This window comes from Anoplopoma fimbria, chromosome 6 (assembly GCF_027596085.1).
Source record: "Anoplopoma fimbria isolate UVic2021 breed Golden Eagle Sablefish chromosome 6, Afim_UVic_2022, whole genome shotgun sequence".
In the NCBI taxonomy this organism is placed as follows: domain Eukaryota; kingdom Metazoa; phylum Chordata; class Actinopteri; order Perciformes; family Anoplopomatidae; genus Anoplopoma; species Anoplopoma fimbria.
In genome coordinates this window covers 14213217-14232618 of record NC_072454.1, presented here as the reverse complement: position 1 = coordinate 14232618, position 19402 = coordinate 14213217, and the positions used below count along the sequence as shown (strand labels likewise).

The 19402-nt window shown below is 40.8% G+C and overlaps 2 protein-coding genes across 2 annotated transcripts; both read right to left on the bottom strand.

The window, feature by feature from the left end:
- Nucleotides 1–2580: 2580 nt before the first annotated feature.
- On the bottom strand, nt 2581–5452 carry npm3 (nucleophosmin/nucleoplasmin, 3). The gene is made up of 5 exons (XM_054600503.1): nt 5280–5452; nt 5023–5108; nt 4694–4813; nt 4513–4606; nt 2581–3345 (listed from the first exon to the last, which is right to left on the bottom strand). The coding sequence occupies exons 1-5, from the start codon at nt 5350–5352 to the stop codon at nt 3236–3238; spliced, it is 483 nt and encodes a 160-aa protein (XP_054456478.1). The 5' UTR covers nt 5353–5452; the 3' UTR covers nt 2581–3235.
- A 650-nt stretch (nt 5453–6102) lies between these two features.
- On the bottom strand, nt 6103–19213 carry oga (O-GlcNAcase). The gene is made up of 18 exons (XM_054600847.1): nt 18697–19213; nt 18012–18063; nt 17807–17904; nt 17511–17641; nt 17186–17357; nt 16992–17090; nt 16597–16881; nt 16290–16448; nt 15962–16152; nt 15493–15759; nt 15177–15380; nt 14584–14758; nt 11437–11522; nt 10276–10380; nt 9848–9939; nt 9555–9747; nt 9294–9453; nt 6103–8740 (listed from the first exon to the last, which is right to left on the bottom strand). Exons 1-18 carry the CDS (start codon nt 18860–18862, stop codon nt 8604–8606), a joined length of 2772 nt encoding a protein of 923 aa, XP_054456822.1. The 5' UTR covers nt 18863–19213; the 3' UTR covers nt 6103–8603.
- Between the last annotated feature and the right edge of the window lie 189 nt (nt 19214–19402).

Below are 19402 nucleotides of genomic sequence, written 5' to 3'. Positions count from 1 at the left end.
ACCCCAAAATTGTGTGTAAGACAGACATTTGATATAGGGGGTACGTTTTGAGATATTTGATTTTGCAGTGAGTGATGCCTCATTTTCAGTAACATTTCTTTCAATGTTAGCCGCCCTGCTCTGGACGCAGCTTTAACCTCTACATGGAAGGTTAAGGACTTAGCGCATCACACAGACGGCGGACCATAAAACCGTTATATCCAATAAAAGTGGTGTAAAGGTTCACAAAACACCCACTCAGCGTACATTGAGTTGAATGTGGTTTATGAGTCAGAAAATAAGAAGCAGCAGCACCTGCTTCCAGTCAAGGTGACATTAAATAGTTGGAGCATTGTTACGCATTCATTTGCTATCCGTCACATGTCCATTTTTAAGGTTACTCATCTTGTTTTTTACCCTCCCAGAGAGAGAAAAGAGAGAGAGATGGCATCACTGTCACAAAATGACAACCACCTGGAACAATCAACGCTAAGAGCTTGAGTATGACGCCATGATAATGCTAAATCATATCAATTTAAGCTTCCTCTGATTAAAAAATCCCCATCCTACTTGATTTTGTGCCTCCCACTCAATCCTGTCTCCTTGTTAATAGAAAGCTGCCATCAAGGGCATCGCACAGGTGGTCCTTTCTCATGTTACCATGGCAGCACCTGGCATGACTTACTTGTTGGGACAAAACTTGTCTTATGGACATCTGGTGCTCAGCGGTGTGGCTTGTTTATCAGTCTCTCCCTCAACCTCTCCCTCTTCTATAATTTGAGGTACTTTTTTTTTACGTGAGTATTTACATTTCATGCAACTATATATATCTACTGGACTACATCTCAAAGGCAAATATTGTGCTTTGACAGCTTAAATCACAAGGTCATTTTCACACATCCTTCCTTTCCAGTGAAAACCACGTATCTCCAGATGTGTTCATTATGAATGTTTTTGATAAACTGAAAGAGATAGTGTTTCTTTATGGGTTGAGGAAATTCCTACTACTTATTAAGCTTTGTAAACTCTTTAAAAAAGCCTTTTGGATCAGCTGCTAAATGCTATGGAACAAAGCTGAGGTCATGAAAAGTTCACTTTCCAGAGATACGTGGTTCTCACAGGACAGCAACGCTAAAAACATATGATGATCTTATAAAAAAGAATGCATTACTGACTAATACTTTAAAACGTCTGATTTAGAAAGGTTTTTAATGCACTTTCACTTGTAGTATTTTTAGTGTGGTATTAAAACCAATACTTAAGTAAAGTATCTGAAAATGTCTTCCATACTGGCTGAGTGTTTTTAAGAGGATTGTAATGTACTTTTCCATCGGAAGATTATTTGGTTGGATAAACGGGCGGCGTTTTTAACACCTTCTGTTTCAGAGATCACGTTCCACTGAAGATCTGCAAGTGATGACGGTAGTCATATTTAAGTGGACAGATACAACGAGTTGTAATTAATCAGCTACAGTTGTGTTGGGTGTAACAGTGTTTCTCCCATCTCTTCCCCATTTCTCCTCCAATCTTATCGTCATGGCGCCTGCAGCCCGTTTGCTCTTCCCACGGAAGTTATGTAACAGCAGCTGAAAGATGGACTCAACTTTTGACTGGACTGAGGTTTATTGGCTATTTGCAGTTGGCAGTTATCTTCCAGATAAATCATTTATTAAACAGAAAGGTACAGCTAAGATACACTTTCAAATGTACAGTATATGTGATGAGGAAGATCTTTCCTTGTAATGTCCTAGCTCTATGGCTGTATCCAATCAGAGATAAGGAGCTCCATCACATCTCGGTATGAAGATAAAGTGCAGTGTGTCTACTTCAATCAGGAGCTCTAATGAGACGGACTGGAACAGCTCTGACAATCTGCACATGAACCAGTTATACAATCCACTACGTGATCTGCTGTTTACAGCTGCCCTGCAAAGATCATGTTTACATGAGAGAATGTTTGTACAGTGCAGATGTGATCGTAATGTGTGTGTATTGGTAGTAACCTGATACAACCACATCTGCCTTCATGAAGCTTCAACTGATATCACGCTATTGATCGCGTGGCAAATTATGTAAATCAGCAACAGTAAAGTTAAGAAGTGGCGCGGTCTGAGCAAACATTTGTGTTTACTCATTTGCCTACATTTTCTATTCTATTTTTGCGACTATAGAGTCAACTTTGCAACTCAAAAGGCCTGAAACCTATTTTCCCAATTAAGTAGTTTTTTGTCTCGGTTGTTTTCCATTAATTGCGGGCCAATGTTTTTTTAAATTGGATGAAACCACATCCACATTCATAATGAAGACGATCCGCAGAGTTTTTAGTGTTTTTCTGATATGAAATATTTTTGTTTATTTAATCATAGGTCTGGTGAATTTGAAAATATGTTTCAGGTGCTTTAGGTAATAAAAAGGTGCCGTTTTAAATGTTTTGATATTGTCTTAAGAACAATGCTGGTTTTCTGCGACATGACTACATTAAAACTTTCTTACTGTGTTAAAAACTCAGATACGTAAACTGTATAATTTTTATGTTATAGGCTGAAAAATACAGTTTTATTTATGATTTCAAATGGGATATAAATTAAAACAAAGGGAAAGTTTGCTTGAAAAAATTCACATTTATGATTGCCAGATCTCAAAGACAAACAATATTTTTGAAACTACAAACATTGGAAAAGGAGATATCATTTTGCACTGACAACATTTAATAAATTGATGTATGTTAGTCATCTGATTGCACCTTTCAGTTGGAATCACAATAATTAGTCTAGAATCTCTTCTTTCCTGTTTGACAAAGTACAAAAACACACACACACAGACACACAATGATTTTGCTTTTACAAGAACAGTATCTATAAACAATACCAGAATCCACTGGTGGTAAAACACATTTTTCCGCCACTGGTGCAGTAACTCCATGTCAGTGGTGACTGTATCATATACAGTATAAAACACTGGGTAGCATTTAATAGCAAAAACAGTTCTTCTATAAGTGAATCTCCTAACCGCAGTTAAATACACTGCTGAGACTAAGAGCTTGCAGTGAGACACTGATGGTTGGAGGGGAGAGGTCATGATTTCACTTCCTCCAACAGCATGAGCAGCTTCCGCCACACAAAGCATTCACTTGGCTGTTTGGGAAAAGTAGTAGCTTTGTAAAATGTGTGAGTCCTGTACAAAAAACTGTTATTTCTAAAAAACATATCAGCGAGTGAGTGGGTCCATTCCAAAAGACAATCAGTGACGTCTCCAACTACTGCTTCTGCTTCTTCTTTGCTGGTTTAATTGGGCTGATCTCTTCCTCCTCGTCATCATCGTCGTCGTCATCATCATCCGACAGGTCAGAATCTTCGACCTGTGAGGCTGCATAAGAAGGACGAAGTTTAATCACAGTATTTAATTAAATCCCTATATTATATTTAATTATGAGGTCAGAAGAGTGGCTTATTTAATTGACCTCTTGCAGAACTTTTGATATGCAGCTGCACACATTCATTACAACCAGTGATGAGGGCAAAAGAAGGCATATGCAGTATTGATAAATGTGCGTGTCACAGATTTAAAAGAAATTACAATCCACATTTAAAACTTAAATGAAAAATACATTTCTGAAGTGTCAAAGGTCTTTGATTTTAATTAGACTGAAATTTGACATTTCATTGTCCAAAGATGCATTTTACTTTTCATGTAGTTTAATTAAAGAAAATCTGAGTACAGTGCCAGTCAAACGTTTGGACACACCTTCTCATTCAATGGTTTTTCTTTATTTTTTTCTACATTGTAGATTAATATTGAAGACATCCAAACTATGAAGGAACACATATGCAATTATGTGGTAAACAAACAAATGCTCAACAAACCAGAATATGTTTTATATTTTAGATTCTTCAAAGTAGTTGAATGAGAAGGTGTGTCCAAACTTTTGACTGGTACTGTAGATAAACTAGGTATTTCAGAATAATAAGAATCAAAATGCTTTCTGTATTATAACATTATGTAGAGAAGTAAAAGTTTATGGGACCTACATTGTGTTGAGGATAAAGGTATTACAAAGCAAGCTATTAGTTGCTTAGTATATTTATTTATCTTTTCCCACATGCAAAGCAGTGTATGGCTGTAGCTGCGACAATTACAATAACAATTATTTTCATTATCAATTAATCTGCAGATTATTTTCTTGATTAATTGGTCAGTGAAATGAGAGGAATTATTTTTGAAAATCTCAAATTGACCAATTCAGATAGCTTGTTTGTCCGACCAACAGTCCAAAACTGATTGGGGAAAAAAGATACAAGACTATTCACATGTTTAAAAAGCTGGAACCAGAGTACATATGAGTAGATAGAGTATATATTTTAAAATGTCTGAAATTATTAATTGATCAGTTGAAAATATTGGATGCAAATACAGAATGTCCCTGACTTATTTCATAATGCTTTTAAATAGTGAATTCATCAACTACTTGAGATATTCTCAGTGGGCCATTAGGGAAAGCACTGGGAGGTTAAAGTAGAAGAATATGAGTGTTACCTATGAGGTGTAATCCGCTGACGGTTACTGGTCCTGTTCCAGCCTTGAGCCGGATGGTCACTGGAGCCTTCAGCTCAAACTCTCCAAGACTCACCTGAGAAAAAGAAGGTCAAAGTTGAAAAACATCTCTACCATGTGCAGCCCATTAACCTGCATTTAGAGAGAAATGTCTGTGCTGTACCATCGGCAGACAGCTGAGGTGAAGGTTGGCGATGGGCACTGATATACTCTTTCCTTGGTGGTTCATGGCCATTACCTCCACCACATTACTCTCCTCCTTGGCACCCTCTCCCAGACATATCTGTCAGAATAAAACAAAAAATAATTCAGCTCATTTAAACAAACTCTTGGCAGCCAGATCAAAGCATGTTTTAGCTAATTAGAAGACAAAACTATGGCTCAACAGCCTTGGATACACACGATCTTGTAAATATTGCATAAAAGTGGTGATGTGAGGCCTTTTGCATTCAGTGAATCTGACTAAACAAACTCTGTGAAGATTGTACATACTGTTCTGAGTTCAAGGAAGTGCTCCAAGTCCTCCTCCTCGTCTCCTTGGAAAGTGTAGAAAGGTACTTTAGAGGACAGCTCGCAGCCTGGAAGAAAAAAATCAAAACCAGGATCGTTATAAATAAGTTGTTTTTTTTTTTTAAGTGCTCTGGCTGAAATACACAAATATCAAAGCAGGTGCTCCACTGTGGGAACATCACAGAAGAGACCCACGTGTGCGCCAACAGAGCTGATGGACCTCATTAAATGTTTCTTACTGAACAGGAAGCTCTCCAACTTCGATTGACCCGCCATTCCGAGATCCGAGGATTCATCGTCGATGTGAGACATTTTGACGAAAAACAAAACGTGGGTCTGCTGTTAACACTTTATAGCCAACTGAAGCCTCCAAGAAAAAATAACAAGAGCGTCGCAAAATACGAGCATGCCTGACGCGTCATCACTGCGCGCCTCTGGTACGGAAACTGTTTTTTGGGTTTTTCCCCCCACCTTCATACAACCCTAACCTGATGTATTAGTCCAACACAATATACCAACACCAATAACACTAGATAAACAAATACATTAAGAATCACACCAATAACACTAGATAAACAAATACATTAAGAATTAACAAGTAGAAAAATAAATGATACATTGTACTGCTATGTTAAATGTCTGTTTAAATGATGTGTGGCTACCGGAGGAACCCAAATCTGTATTTTAAAATGAATATTTTATAAATATGAGCTTAGCCCAAGAATTCCTTGCAAGAAGCAGATGTATATAGACACTCAATCCATAGGTTACATGAGTTTATGCATTGATACTATTTTCAATCAGTCAGTGGCTTGTTTCAGGAATTATGCCACTAGAAAGGCCAGTTTATTACACCACAAATCCAAGCTAGGACATTTTAAACCAAGGATCACTTTTTTTTTGCCAACAGTGCCAATCCTGTATGTGTACAGACACGGCCTCCCCTTTTATCTGTCAAAACAGAAACAGCAAATATTCCTTTAGGGCAGAGAGATAACAAACAACCTGTAAATTAGACAGAAATCCCCCTCCAGCCCAGACAGGATAACAAAGGACACAAAGGAACATATCATTGTTTATTAGTTTTGAATCTTATGTATCTTACATACAAATTTTACATTGGTAAAGTGTCACTTTTATGACCCCTCCCCCCATAACCATAACTCAGATATTCAAAATGAACAATTGGAGCCCTAACAGCTCATTTCCGTTAAGACCGGTTGGCAGATGAGAAAGCTTGAGCCTCGACCAACTGCAACATGAACATTTTAAAACAAGAGTGAAGAGTCTGCTGTCATTTCAGAAGACTGACAGCAGACCTGTTGGTGTGTTTCACACCTTGCTGAAACACAGTAAATTGGATAGCTGTACAAGACAGGACATTTGTAACTAGGCCAGCACTTTAACAGAAAGCTTGCCACAATTTCAATAAAGATATACAAAATAATAACACTTTATGATTGACTGTCTACGATCTACAGTATCATGCTCATAGAGGTGAGTGGCATGCTTCTTCCTCTATGTAGCATGAGATGAGGTTATTCTAATGACCGCCACGGCAAATCCAATACACCTCATGCACATTATGAATGTACACAGTATCAAAACATCACATTGGCAGGTAGCTACTGAAAAGCAACTGATGATCCTCACGTAACCAGCGGAACACGCCCATCTATAGTCCAAGTGCTTAATTTTAATCAGCTACATAAGATTTACAAAAACAAATGGGAAATGCGTCAGAATATAAAACATTCAGTGGACAGATAGGAAAAGGTTTAAGAATTTCTGCTTCATGTCCCACAACTACACCCCAACAGTGTGAGAGACACTTTGTTGACAGGATACTAAGAGTGCTAACCAAGGCCCAACTGAGAAGACATTAATTTGAGAGGATGCCATGTTGAAACAATGCAGGGAGGGATGCAAGCTGATAGATGTGATTTGATTATTTTATGTTACCAATAGAAAGCAGAAAATATTATTTTTTTAGCCCAGCACATCTCTTGAACATAGTTAAGATCATCTGCTGCTTTAGAAGTGAGGTTTGGATTTAGTGGTTAAGAAAAAAAATGAGCAGCTTTATGACAGTGGGAGGGTTAATGCTTCCAAGTCTTAAAGATTCTTACTTATTTTAACCAATGCATTCCAATGTAAATGTGTGTGAGTCAAATATTACATTTCTCTTCTTAATAGCAGATCCGAATATCAAGATTTTGGTCCCACAGGTCCTGCTATCAGAACATGTTGATTTTAGTTTATCATAAACAGTCACTATGTAAACTTTAAGTTACTACTTAAATTAATTTGACATAACTTAAATAGACGGTCTGAACGCTCACTGATAGTGATTTCCATGCCAGTCAGCTTAGGTTTACTGAAGGATTTCTGTGCTGGAGTTTGAGATCTGTTAGGGCAAAACTAAGACATGTGACTGTCAATGTCAGGACACATCTCTGGAATTTGAGTTGCAACGGGGCCAATCACCCGACTCTAGCTATATCTGACTGACACGTCTTAGAAAGCCTTTTAAAACAAAAAGACACTGGGGTCTGCAAAATAAACTTAAAATCCAAAGGCAATAAACCAAAAGGCAATATCTCGAAAGGGAAATAAGCAAAATAAGCTGATTTACAAAGAAGAAAAATGGCCACAAGCAAAGCGCTGAACAGAAATAGGCTGATGTTTGTAAACCTGTGGAAGCGTTTCTATTGTTTTCCAAATGTCTACTACTACTTTAACAAAAATTCAGAGGACTTCCTGGCTGAGTCTTTAACAATCTCAACAAATACTTTCCTCTTGCTGGTCTATGACAATCTTTTATTGAGGGTTCCACTCCTACAATTTTCAAATTGTCCACCCTTCATGTGTGCAGGCTTAGTAGAAACAAGCCACTTAAAAGGCCTCTTTCTCCAGGTCCATTGTGGAGCAGCTGGAAAAAGTCCATGATGTGGTGATGAAAGGCAAACTCTCACACTGCTCCTCACATCCTGTATAAAGGTGTCCTACTTATGTCAGCGGCTGCCTTATTTCTCTCTGTCAAAGCTGGGAAAGCAGGATGTAGGGGTAGTAAGAAACTACCTGAGATACAGGCCACCCTCATTTTACTGCTCGGCCTCCATTTCAGATACAGACACTTTGCATTAGGGCATGTGGGCGATATCCATGTAATGACTACTGGATTAAATCAGAAAAAGGCTTATGGAGTTTTCACTTCCTGCCTCCTGGAGGTATACGAGTAGTGGGACTCCACAATCGTTGCCGGAGTGCCACTCTTCCATGTTGGCTCCAATCATAGATTAAAGATCACTCATCGGCCTTTTACCTTCGTATCTGCTGAATCCAACAGAGCCACAACATCTAATGGCAGCGCAGGGAATCTGTGTGCGACTGCTGTGCTTCTGTACACAAATCCTAAAAAGAGGTTTTTCCCGGGGCTAGCCCAGATGGTAATGTAGTATAAAATCATCATGGAAGATTTTTCTCATGAAGGCAGCAAACATGTTTAAGACACGTTGACTTGCTGTCTCTCTGTCCGTCTGTTACTGAAGCAGGATGTTTCTTCATAGGCTGCGTCCCATAATGATGACGTCTTTGGGAAAGCCCTCCATTTTGGCCACTTCAAAGCATCCCAGTTTACTATAAAAGTCCATCATTCTCTTGTCAGTCTGACGAACCTGGCAGAACGCACCTAGGGACCCTGGAAGAAAAACAGATAACAACTACGTCAATTACAAAAAAATCATCTTCCCCACAATCAGTATTGCTCAATAAACTGATTATGATCTTCTACTTTGTCCCTGACCAGTAGTGAATTAGTTCAAGACCTCTGTCGCAGGAAGAGAGAGATTATTTCAGTCAGTGCTTTGATAGTTTGTGTCTTAAAGCCCCGTTTCTCTCTTTTTGTCTCTCAAAAGAATGCATTCTTACCATTTAATTGATAAACTATGTTAAATGAAGACTTAACTCAGAAACATCTTTGTTGTTATGTACTAATTTTCACATTACATCTAGATAAGATCAGTTAGCATGCTTGTTTTTAACTGAATAAAACACAGAAAAAGTCCAAACTGTTGTTTAAATATATGTTCTGATTAACACCTTAGTCTAGTTAAATTAATCTAATCTAATTAAATGTTCTAACACCCTCTTATTGCCATGACCAACAACACTAATACAATATGTCTGTTTTTTAGTTAGAACAAGTAGCAGCATGAACATTGCTGTCATAGCTGAAATCGGCCGCCACCTACCGTCGGCCTTAAGAGAAGATAGCAGACATCCCATCATGCTTTTGGCCACACTGGGGTCAGTGACCTTGGCATGAATGTCGACCTTGATGAGAGAGGGGAAGTTGGAGAGGAAAGAGTCGGGGAGACCCTCCTCCTCTTCGTGGAAACTCAGCATCATTTTCTACAGGGACGACGGACAGAGAGGGTAAAGTAAGACTCAACAACAGGAATGCAAACTGATAAAGACACCATGATGGTTAAAGAGATGGATTAAGATCCTACCTCAGCGTCTGTGAGGTCCTTCTCGCAGTCAGGTTTGACGTATTTCTCTTGCATGAAGGGAATCCAGTTCAACTTGCATTTCTTGAAGAAGGGCTGGACATCCACAGTACCGAGAGCATAACCGCAGATCCCTTCATCGTCCTCGAGCACAAACCCGTAGTCTGAGCTCAGTGAGAGGAGACCTCCTACTAACCTGTGAAAAAAAACAAAACAGGAAGGATTTTGTCAGCCATGTTGCGTTGCACTGCATAGAAAAACTGCAGACCACGCTTTAGTTATCTCTATGTTTTTACCTGTCTCCTATGAGATCAGATTCCTCATCAGAGGCCGGTACTTCCTCCATCCCTTCACTGTACATTTCTTTACAGATTTTATAAATCGCAGTCTGAAAGAAAGAAGACAGGTACAGCTGTAACTCGACCAATTGTGGCAAGTGGAGACAAGAGCCGAAGCTAAGCCCCGAAAATGCCACAAAGAAGGTCAACATGCTTATAGAGATTCACAATCTGAAGCTGCCTTTACAATCAGTGCCTTTGCTGATGTAAAGGGCAGTTGAGCACAGCATTGTGCCACATTGAGTGCAAAGCATTCACAGCTTGAACTAGGCCAGTTCTGCTGGGAATACCAGCAACTGGCCAATATAATTATTATTGGCCAGTTGTTTCATTAACGCTTAATAACTGCACATGGGCATGACTTAACACGCAAACAACCATCTTACCTCATCTTTGGGATAGTACGGCCTTATGGAATAGATTTTGGAGGTTGGCAATGAAGGTGGAGGTTGGTAGAAAAGATCGTTTGCCCCATCTATTGGCAACAATCTCTGTGGGTATCAAAAGAAACAGGTTCAGTTTCACTGAGACCAGGTGCTGTGATGGATAGGCTGAGTGCTGTGCTTTTGCTACCGTTGTGCCACTATCAAACCAAAAGGAACTACAGAAGAGAGCAAAGTGCTTTGGAACAGCAAATATTGTAGAAAAAAATTGATATATATATATATAACATATTTGAACTGATGTTCCTTGTTGAACTGACAGTGGACAACCAGAGCAAACATCATATCTTTCTCATTTTTGTTAAAGGAACATAGCACAACAAGCACACACGTTTGCTTTTCAAATACAATAACAAGGGTGGTATTTTGGTCTGACTAAGGTTTTACTGGCTGAAGGAGATGCTCCTTTCCCTTTTGTAAGACATCGCAATATTTCGCTGCGCAGGACCCTCCTGTTGAGAAAAATAATGATGCTGGCGCAGAGAGAACTCCAGGAAAAAAAACCAATGAGGCAAATTAAATGTGAGCTAACTGAGTAATTCAATGGCATATTAGTTGCCATTATGAGTCTTGCTACTCTCCAAGGATGGAGATACTTCTTGAGACTGGGCAGGTGTGTTTGATCATGGAGTTTTCCCTTTACAATCATGCTTGCGTTCTCGCGGGCGCTGCGATGCTTGTGCTTGCAAAGGGGTTGGGTTGGGTTGGTAATTTGTACACTGTGCTTTCCTGCAAAGAAATGAGATGTCATGAAAATAAAACCTAGCCATGCTCGCTTGCGCTACGCGCGCTAGGGAAAAGCAGCATCTCCTTGGGCAGTTGCTGAAAGAAATTCAAATTAATCAATCAGAAAATGCCATGCCAAACATAGGCTGTAACCTCTTCTGTCAGAATGGAGTTCAGGTCACCCTCCCACAGCTTGATAGCACCCCAAACTAATTCATGGCTATAAAACTTCTATGAAAGTGAAAGGGATGGAACCCGTTTGTTATGTTACAATCAGCTCACCTTGGACAGACCAAAGCCCTTTATACCTTTCGTCTTTGCTCACAACACTCTTTTTTTTTTTCCATAAGATTGCTGTAAATTCAGTGCATTAGATACCTGGAACTCTCCTGCTAGACCTCCCCTAAAGGCCCAGGGTTCTTGGTCTCCTCTAAGGAACTGTGCTGAGGACTGACTACGACACCCTGTTAGGAGCAGAGCCAAGCGGACATTGTTACCACAGGATGGGGCTCTCTGACAGATGAAGGGAGTGGGGAAATGGGGAGGAAGGGGGGGCATATGTATCTAATTACATTATCCAAATAAATTATTTTATTTTATTTTACTCATTAAAACTTAAAAAAAAGGACCTAATTTGGAATAAACTTTATTCAGAGGAAATATCTTAAATGAGGCTCAAGCAACTAAAGCTTACATGTTTGCAAGAAAAAAAAAAAATCAGGTCCAAGATATAAATGCTCCTAAAATTGACTGTGTCAATACAACAATGTCAAACTGCTCCGCCCTAGTTGGTACGCAGGTCTTGAGAAATAAGTTATTTCATGCTTGGTGTTTCAGTGAGGGCTATAGTCGTCTGAAAAACTGACTTCATAAATATTACACTGACCATCAGAACAGGAACCCACACTGTCTATGGACTACTAAAAGTAAGCTTCAGCTGCCGTCACCCCACTCATCTTAGCTCCCCGTGTGAAGTCACATTCTTATCTTATCTGCCTCGTCACATGACTGGGGAGCACGAGTCATCAAACCAGTAAGACAGGATGAAGGGTAGTATGACCAGTCCCTGAGTTAAAGGCCTCTCAGCTTACTATTAAGCCACAATCAGCCAGACCAAAGATGAAAGACACCGCAGGGACAAAGCATAAAAAGCGTATATATATATATATATGTATATCTAAAGCACAGAGGGCCTCTTAAGAGTCCGCATACAGTAGTGTTACTGCTAACAAAGTCTCACCCTGGTTGACGACAAGCCCTGTCATGTGACCAGACAAATGCAGAGCGCAGTAAGAACACCTAATAGTGTTTTACATAACCTCACCCTGATACCTTAAACAATTCCTCTGATGAACTGACGCAACACAGCACCAAGATGCACCCACGGTAAAGGAACGCTGAACCTGCTTACACAAATGAAAGAGCACTAAACGGACAAAAGAATGATCTCTTGGTGAATAAGTTCCACCTGAATGATCCATTCAGACTGCATTGCCTTAACACAATAGCAGTTATGCAGAAAACATGCAACTTTTACTCTTGCATGGTCCAGCCAATGTGTGTTTGAGCACACTGGTCAAATATCCCTGAGTGGGATGAAGATCATGTGCCAGGGTTAAATTTCAAAGTCAAGTGTAAGTTCCTTTGAGTAGGTGCATCAGGCTGGTTTGAGCCATTTCTATATGCCTACTGACAGAAACAAAAAAACAAGTTAGAGAGATGCTGCCAAAGAGAGAAATTTGGGAGTTAACACTTAGGATTCAAAGCTAAATCGCTGCGCAAAATGTGACTTCATCCGGAGGGCTGCTCCTTTTCCTCCAAATAAATATTTTATATTTATAAATCAAGTTAAAATAAGAAAAAAAACAAAAAACATAAATCCCTTTCTAATGGGAAAACAAAAAGGCTCGACGCTTGCACTGTGCATACATCGGTCACTGTCGCTCCAATAGCAGTAGAAACTTGTACTGTGGATTCTTCCATCTGTACATAGTGAAGGGAGAAAACAGTAGAAAATAGTTATTAGTAAGGTTCTCAGTACAATAACCAGGGAGGTTGCGACTAAGTGCCGGTTGCACAGCTTCTCTTGAGGGGAAACATGGGGACTGATGTAAAAAACCTGATAATAGCAACAGCAGAGTCATCAGTTAATGACACTTAATGACACTGCAGTAAATACGAGGAATATTCAAAGAGAACTATATTTATGGGGCACTTGATTTCCTCTTTGTTGCTAGAGTGGTTAACATCATTTACTGATGCTTTAGAACAGTAGCGTGTATTTTTTGATGTGGTTTTGCCAGTGTGGGTATGCTGCCTGCTGTGTACTGTGGGCTAGAGTCCTCAGCTTTACCATATAGGACAGAAACCTGTGAATGAAACTGGGTTACAGGGGGTAGACTACAGGCCATGCTGGTGCTTCAGACTATTCAAAAGAACACTCCACGAAAGATGGAGATGTTATAACAAATGTTGAATGTCACTCAAACTGCATCACAGTGCACCATCTGAAAGAATGAAAGAAAGTGAGGAGAAGGGAGGGGAAGTGGGAGAGAAAGAATATCTACTCTTACACAAGGTGATGGATCACACTCTGATACAGATTGAGCAAACAATTCAGAGGGTTAAAATCCAACGACAGCCTCATTTTGGAGAATACTCGGTTATATATTCATAAATGAAAAAGCAGACTTATTGAGTTATGTCTGACTCAGTTTATGCACCAGAATGGCCTTCCATAGTCCGTCAGTCAGCTTGCTCTCCAAGCTCGCGTGCGCGCTAGGGCATGGAGGAGGGGGAGGGGGAGGGGGGATGGGGACTTCCCCCTGGCTCCCATCCCCACAGACAGAGAGATGGAAGCATGTGTGTCTGTGTGGGAATGCAGCAGTGATGTTACTGGATACACAGCAAGCAGCAGTAACTCTGCTGGGACGTTCGCCACAGAGACCCAGTTTAGAGATCACTAAGATGGGGCAGCTTGTTATGGGACAAATGAGGAGGGTGCTAGCAGTGCAAGCGGCATTCAGTCAGAAAAAAAAATAATAAGAAAACAAAATCGAGGTGTGAAACAAGACAAATCAACAGAATCATAACTATTGAGAGTTGATGCAACTAGTCTGATCTGTGCATAGCTGATCTATAATAAGCTGCCATCAATTAAAACTGGAGGTATAAGCCACTACTCAGATTCTCAGCCTGTCTACAGGTGGCAGCTAGGAGCCATATTTCTCTAAGCCATCGATCAGTAAGCAGACTGTGCAAGACGTGTGTAATAGTTATAAATTTGCCTCATTAAACTACTTGGCACTGGACTATGACATAATCCATGCAGCTAACCATTATAGGGCTTTTTCTTTATATAATCAGTTTTTACTTGTAAAGGTGATTGATTTATTCGTTTGTAAGTGTCTGCGTATGTGTGTGTGAGAGAATAACAAAAGTCAGGATTACCAGACTTGATCAGACTATTGCTATGCTACTGTAATGCTCTAGGAATGAGTGCCTCATGGTTACCTTCATACATACCTAGCCACTGGACAAAAGACTTGACCATAGAAATGTTGCTCTTGATGTCCCAGATGTACGGGTAGAGGTCATACAGGATGGTGCGGTTGGCTGAATTGGACAGCCGTGTGAACATCTGCATGACGGAGCAGCACATATCCTCGAACTTCTCTGCCCTTGATTGCCATTCCGCTACCTGCATGATTGAAAACAAAGAAATGTTGACTCTTCATGGTAAGAAAAGCAAAAGGTTTCATAAAAAACATTAACAATGGTGTCCCAGTCAGCCGTTACAATTTTAACATGTCGTTACGTATTTTTGTTTATACATTTGCTTTTCTGGAATAGGTCAAAATGTCTTTGAGGAAAAGGCAGATGGTTTAATAGGTTAAGCTGTAGTTTACACAAACACGGAACACAATGCTGTGGTGCACTCCATCTCCTATCATAACCACACCACCCAATGGGCAGTATGGGTAGTACACATCCACCATTTTGTTTTCAACAACCAACACTATGACAACCAAGTCCAGTTAATATTGAACTAGTTTTCCCACATAGACTTCTTACTCTCTACTGTGTAGGTGCGATAATAATTCAAGGAGTTGACCTACCTTTTCAGTTTCCTTTCTCTTGCAGTTGATACTGACGACGCTGCTGTTGGCTCTCAGCCAGTTGAACTCCTTTAACATCTGCACGGCCTTGGGCCCGTGTTCATAAGGCAGGTAGAAGAGCTCTGCCAGCAAGCTCAGGTCCTCAAGTGTGAGGGGCTCTGCTTCGAACAGGGGCTGCTCGTCGGGCCCAGGCACAAACAAATCCTGAGAACGCAAACCAGATATAAATTTGACTTTGTAGGGAATTCAAATTAGTCTTTGCCTTCAATTACAGAAATAAAAAGGAAAAGGATAGTCCCAAATGTTTTTTTGGCACCTGTTTGAGCAGATCATCTGTCTGCATAGGGGCGATATCACTGCCAAGGTCCTCCTGGATAGACTCCTCAGGGGATTTTGACTCTGAGAGACTCTCCTTGTCTGTATCCATGGGCTTCAGGTCCTCGGCCATCTTGTCAGCTAAAACAGGATCAACCTGCTTCTCCTCTGGGTCCGCTTCTGCTTCTGGCTCCGGCTCATCCAGTTTCTCAACCACCATCTCCATGGGCTCCTCATCTGAGTCCTTCTTCTCCACCTCCACCTCCACCTGCACAGGAGCAATACAAACATATCCGTAGAACCATGTACAGATGCTCTTGTCTTCAGTACACAGTGAGTCTGATCAGAAAGAAGCTCATTCAGTAAATATTAACTGTATAAATGACATCAATAGAGTCATTCATTTCTAGAAGAAGCCTAAAATACTCATTCAGGTACTACTTGGTCTCATTAGTTAGAACGAGCCTCACCTCCTCTTCCTCCAGAGGTCTCTTTGCCACGGTGTGTAAGAGCGGATCCAGACAGAGAGGCGGCATGGCTGGAGACATGATGGGCTGCTGGAACACAGTTGTGACTGTTGTAGAAGAGCAGAGAGAGGGAGCGGCCATGGATGACACATCGATGGCTGTGCCTTTGGCACCACTCTGGGGCACCTGTCGGCCTGAAAAGACAAAGTTAAGCTTCACTGCATCCTGTTCTGTCACAAATGTGTCACTTCAGGCCATCAATGCCAACAAGTATTACTGCTGGAAATGTCATTAGCATAGAGATATGATATAATAATGGGACTGCTCTCACTGTTGTATTGATGAGGCTCAACAAAATCTTCGAGCCATTCTGTGAGAGCCAGTTTGAGAGCAAGCTGCGGGCTGTAGAGAATGTCCGTCTCCAGTTCTTCATCACTGCCTTCGTTCTCTAACTTGATCTGGATGGACACTGTGCTGTCCTCCCCGTCGGCTGGTGGAGAGTAAGATGGATAAACAAACAGAATAAACAGCATTAATGGCCGACCTGCAGTATGCTAATACGTGACAGAGTATTACCTCATACAGAGCGATAGCACAGCATAATAGCATCAAGAGGTTAGCTTTGGTATCACACTTACTCATGACCACATCCTTGCGCACCCCATTCATGTTGGACTTGTACCAGGTGGCCAGAGTGTGGATCGCTACAAAGTTGGACTCAAACTCGCAGTTAGGGTTGGTGAGCACTCCCTTCAGTCTGGGGATGAGCTCTGTGGAGCGGCCCTTGTATGGACCCAAGAACAGCCTCTTCTGGTCATAATCATTGGCGTGAATGTTGTCCCAGATCACCGGGGCTCTTTTTAGGATTTTTGACACCTCTTCAATTGATTCGACTGAGATGTCTTTGGACACCACCTTAGGGCCTGCAGAGTAGAAAACAATCCTCAGTTAATTGTTTATCTACTACTCTGACATGTATGATTGTATGCTTAAAAGAAGTGATGGTGTTGACAGATAACTGTGTAAGACTCACCTGTCCATAGCACTTCAATGCCAGGCAGTAGCTTCTCTCCTACTGTGTGGAGGTAGGGGGACTGAGCGACATTTGGGTAGCAGAATGTTCCACAGTACTCTGTATTTCAAGGCAAGAAATAAACAAATTAAGAATAAATCAGTAGATGGAACAACTGTGTCAAATGTGCATGTTCAGAAATAGAACTGATGTACCTGTGGGACAGAAGAGAAAGGTTTCAGGCTCTCCCAGGTACTGGTAGATTTCGTTGGTAATGGAAACCTGAGCGTGTGCAAATGAGCTGAACACCTCTTTGTCAGCAGGGCACATGTTGTGGTCAATATCGTCAAAAAGTAAGGCAAATGACTTGCAGCCGAAGTGAGAAACCTGAGGGGGAGAGAAAGGTATTGGAAGTCATATCCATTAATATGGTTATATAATGCCAAAGAGTGAGAGATGCAGGGGACATTTGATGATATTAAAGATGTAAAGACTTTGAACACATTGTTCAGACAACTATCATACATAATGTTGCAATACCTGATCGAGCTTCCTCTTGAGTGCAGAAACCTCTTTCTGGTTGGAGAAGGTGATGTCCAGTCCAGGGGAAATAGCGTAGATGAACTCTGTCCCATACTCCTTAGCAGCCCCAATCAAAGTCATGAGTTGCTCTAAGGAAACAGATGGGGAGAATCACTAACTGAATGCATGATTGTGCTTTTATAAACACATCTGATGAAAGCTTTTATTTTTATTTCACCCATGTTTAAAACCAGGCATTACTCTTTTTCCTTTCCCATAGACAGCTAATCCCAAGATCTCTTGTGAATAGTCACCTGCTTCTTCCACTGAGTACAGCTCTCTCCAGAACATTCTGTGTTTGTAGTCATCCTTGGGTGCATAAAGGTATGTACTCAGTCCCCATTTCTGCTGCCTGTGAAATGCAATGTCGTACAAACTCAGTATAGCAATTAAAATCACCTAGTTGTAATATTATCGGCGTTCTGATTACTTGACTGCGAAAATAATTGTCGTTCATACCTTCTGAACAACTCTTTCCTCTGTTCCATGGTCCATGGTCGACCATAAAAGCCTGTATCAGAAATCAATACATTCAGTTTACATACAGTCTGCAGTGCTGATTTTTTAAAACTACATCTTTTGTGCATATTTAGCTGCGACTAACAATTTGCCCCCAGGTTCGGGCTGGAAATGTCAGTGGACATGCAGTGGTTTTAATTAATTCAATGAATTGTGAAAAAGTATAAAAGAGAGCCTTCTTAGGTTAATACATACTGTCCAAATGTGTCTTAGTCAGTCCAACTATAGGCCAAACAACACCAAATATTAAATCAATAAAATGACACAATAACAAACTATTCTCCACCTTAGTTGAGGTGCAACCTGACAATGTTTAAGCATATATTCACTTGACATATGACCATTAAAATGAATCCTATGTGTACTAATTGTAACTGATGATCACAGGTTGATAACAGTCGAGCTTATATATGGAGTCAACACTTGTAGCATATGCATTTAACATTTGTCTCTTTAGATAATTCACATTTGTTGTGTTTCCCAGTGTTATCCAATCATGCACTCCAACACACTGAACAATATTCTCCACCCACAAAGCAGGAGGATCACTGCAGGACTTGCAGATGACATGCTGATCACGACCGCATCAAATGTGATTGTTTTTGGAGCTGATATTGAATATTACCTTCCACTACTCCGCAGATGAATTTCCTGTGACCCGTCGGTTCGACTCCGATGCCGGACTCCTCCACCGGGCCGGGGGCCTCCTGACAAGCCTCTCCGGAGACTGGGCTGGGGCTCGGCTCACCGTCCACTTGAGGTGTCTCCAGCGCCTTGTCTTTCTGAACCATCGTTAAGAGATTTCCCTCGATGCAAAAAAAATATATATCACCAAATTCAGACTAGTCAAGGGAGCACTGGGTGGGTTTTATATGGAGAGTTGTGCAGAGCAAGTCCAGCAGGAAACAAATGGTCCCCGCCTGCAGCAGCACGGCATTAACCAGTCTATCACAAATGTCGGAAAGTTAGAGACTTCTTCCACAAGATGCAATCGAGATTAGCACCAGGAGGTGAAGGACAGTATTTGTGTTGGTTACTATAAAGGGAAAGACAAGACGTTCGCTCGTTTTCGTCCGATCATTTTCCTTCTCTTTATGGTTGATTTGTCCTGGTTTTCAGTCGGTTCTTCCTGTTTACACCGAGTGCGCATGCGCAGAGGACCGGCTTAAACCAGTCAAAGCTAGATCTGCGTGACAAAACACCGCAAAGATGTTACCGCGGAGAAGAGATAGATGACACCTGCACCCTGCGACGCCAAACATCATGCATGCATGTGACAAAATAAAAGTGAAATGATTTGTTTTTGTAGCCATGCATTGCCACTAACGGCT

Excerpts from the sequence above, each read along its gene's own strand:
- npm3 (XM_054600503.1), bottom strand. The coding sequence starts at position 5,352 with ATGTCTCACATCGACGATGAATCCTCGGATCTCGGAATGGCGGGTCAA. Across the intron at positions 5,109-5,279 it reads GTTGGAGAGCTTCCTGTTCA|GCTGCGAGCTGTCCTCTAAA; the intron begins GTAAGAAACATT and ends TTTTTCTTCCAG. Across the intron at positions 4,607-4,693 it reads ACCTCAGCTGTCTGCCGATG|GTGAGTCTTGGAGAGTTTGA; the intron begins GTACAGCACAGA and ends TCTTTTTCTCAG.
- oga (XM_054600847.1), bottom strand. The coding sequence starts at position 18,862 with ATGGTTCAGAAAGACAAGGCGCTGGAGACACCTCAAGTGGACGGTGAG. Across the intron at positions 18,064-18,696 it reads CATCTGCGGAGTAGTGGAAG|GCTTTTATGGTCGACCATGG; the intron begins GTAATATTCAAT and ends TTTCTGATACAG. Across the intron at positions 17,905-18,011 it reads AGGAAAGAGTTGTTCAGAAG|GCAGCAGAAATGGGGACTGA; the intron begins GTATGAACGACA and ends TGCATTTCACAG.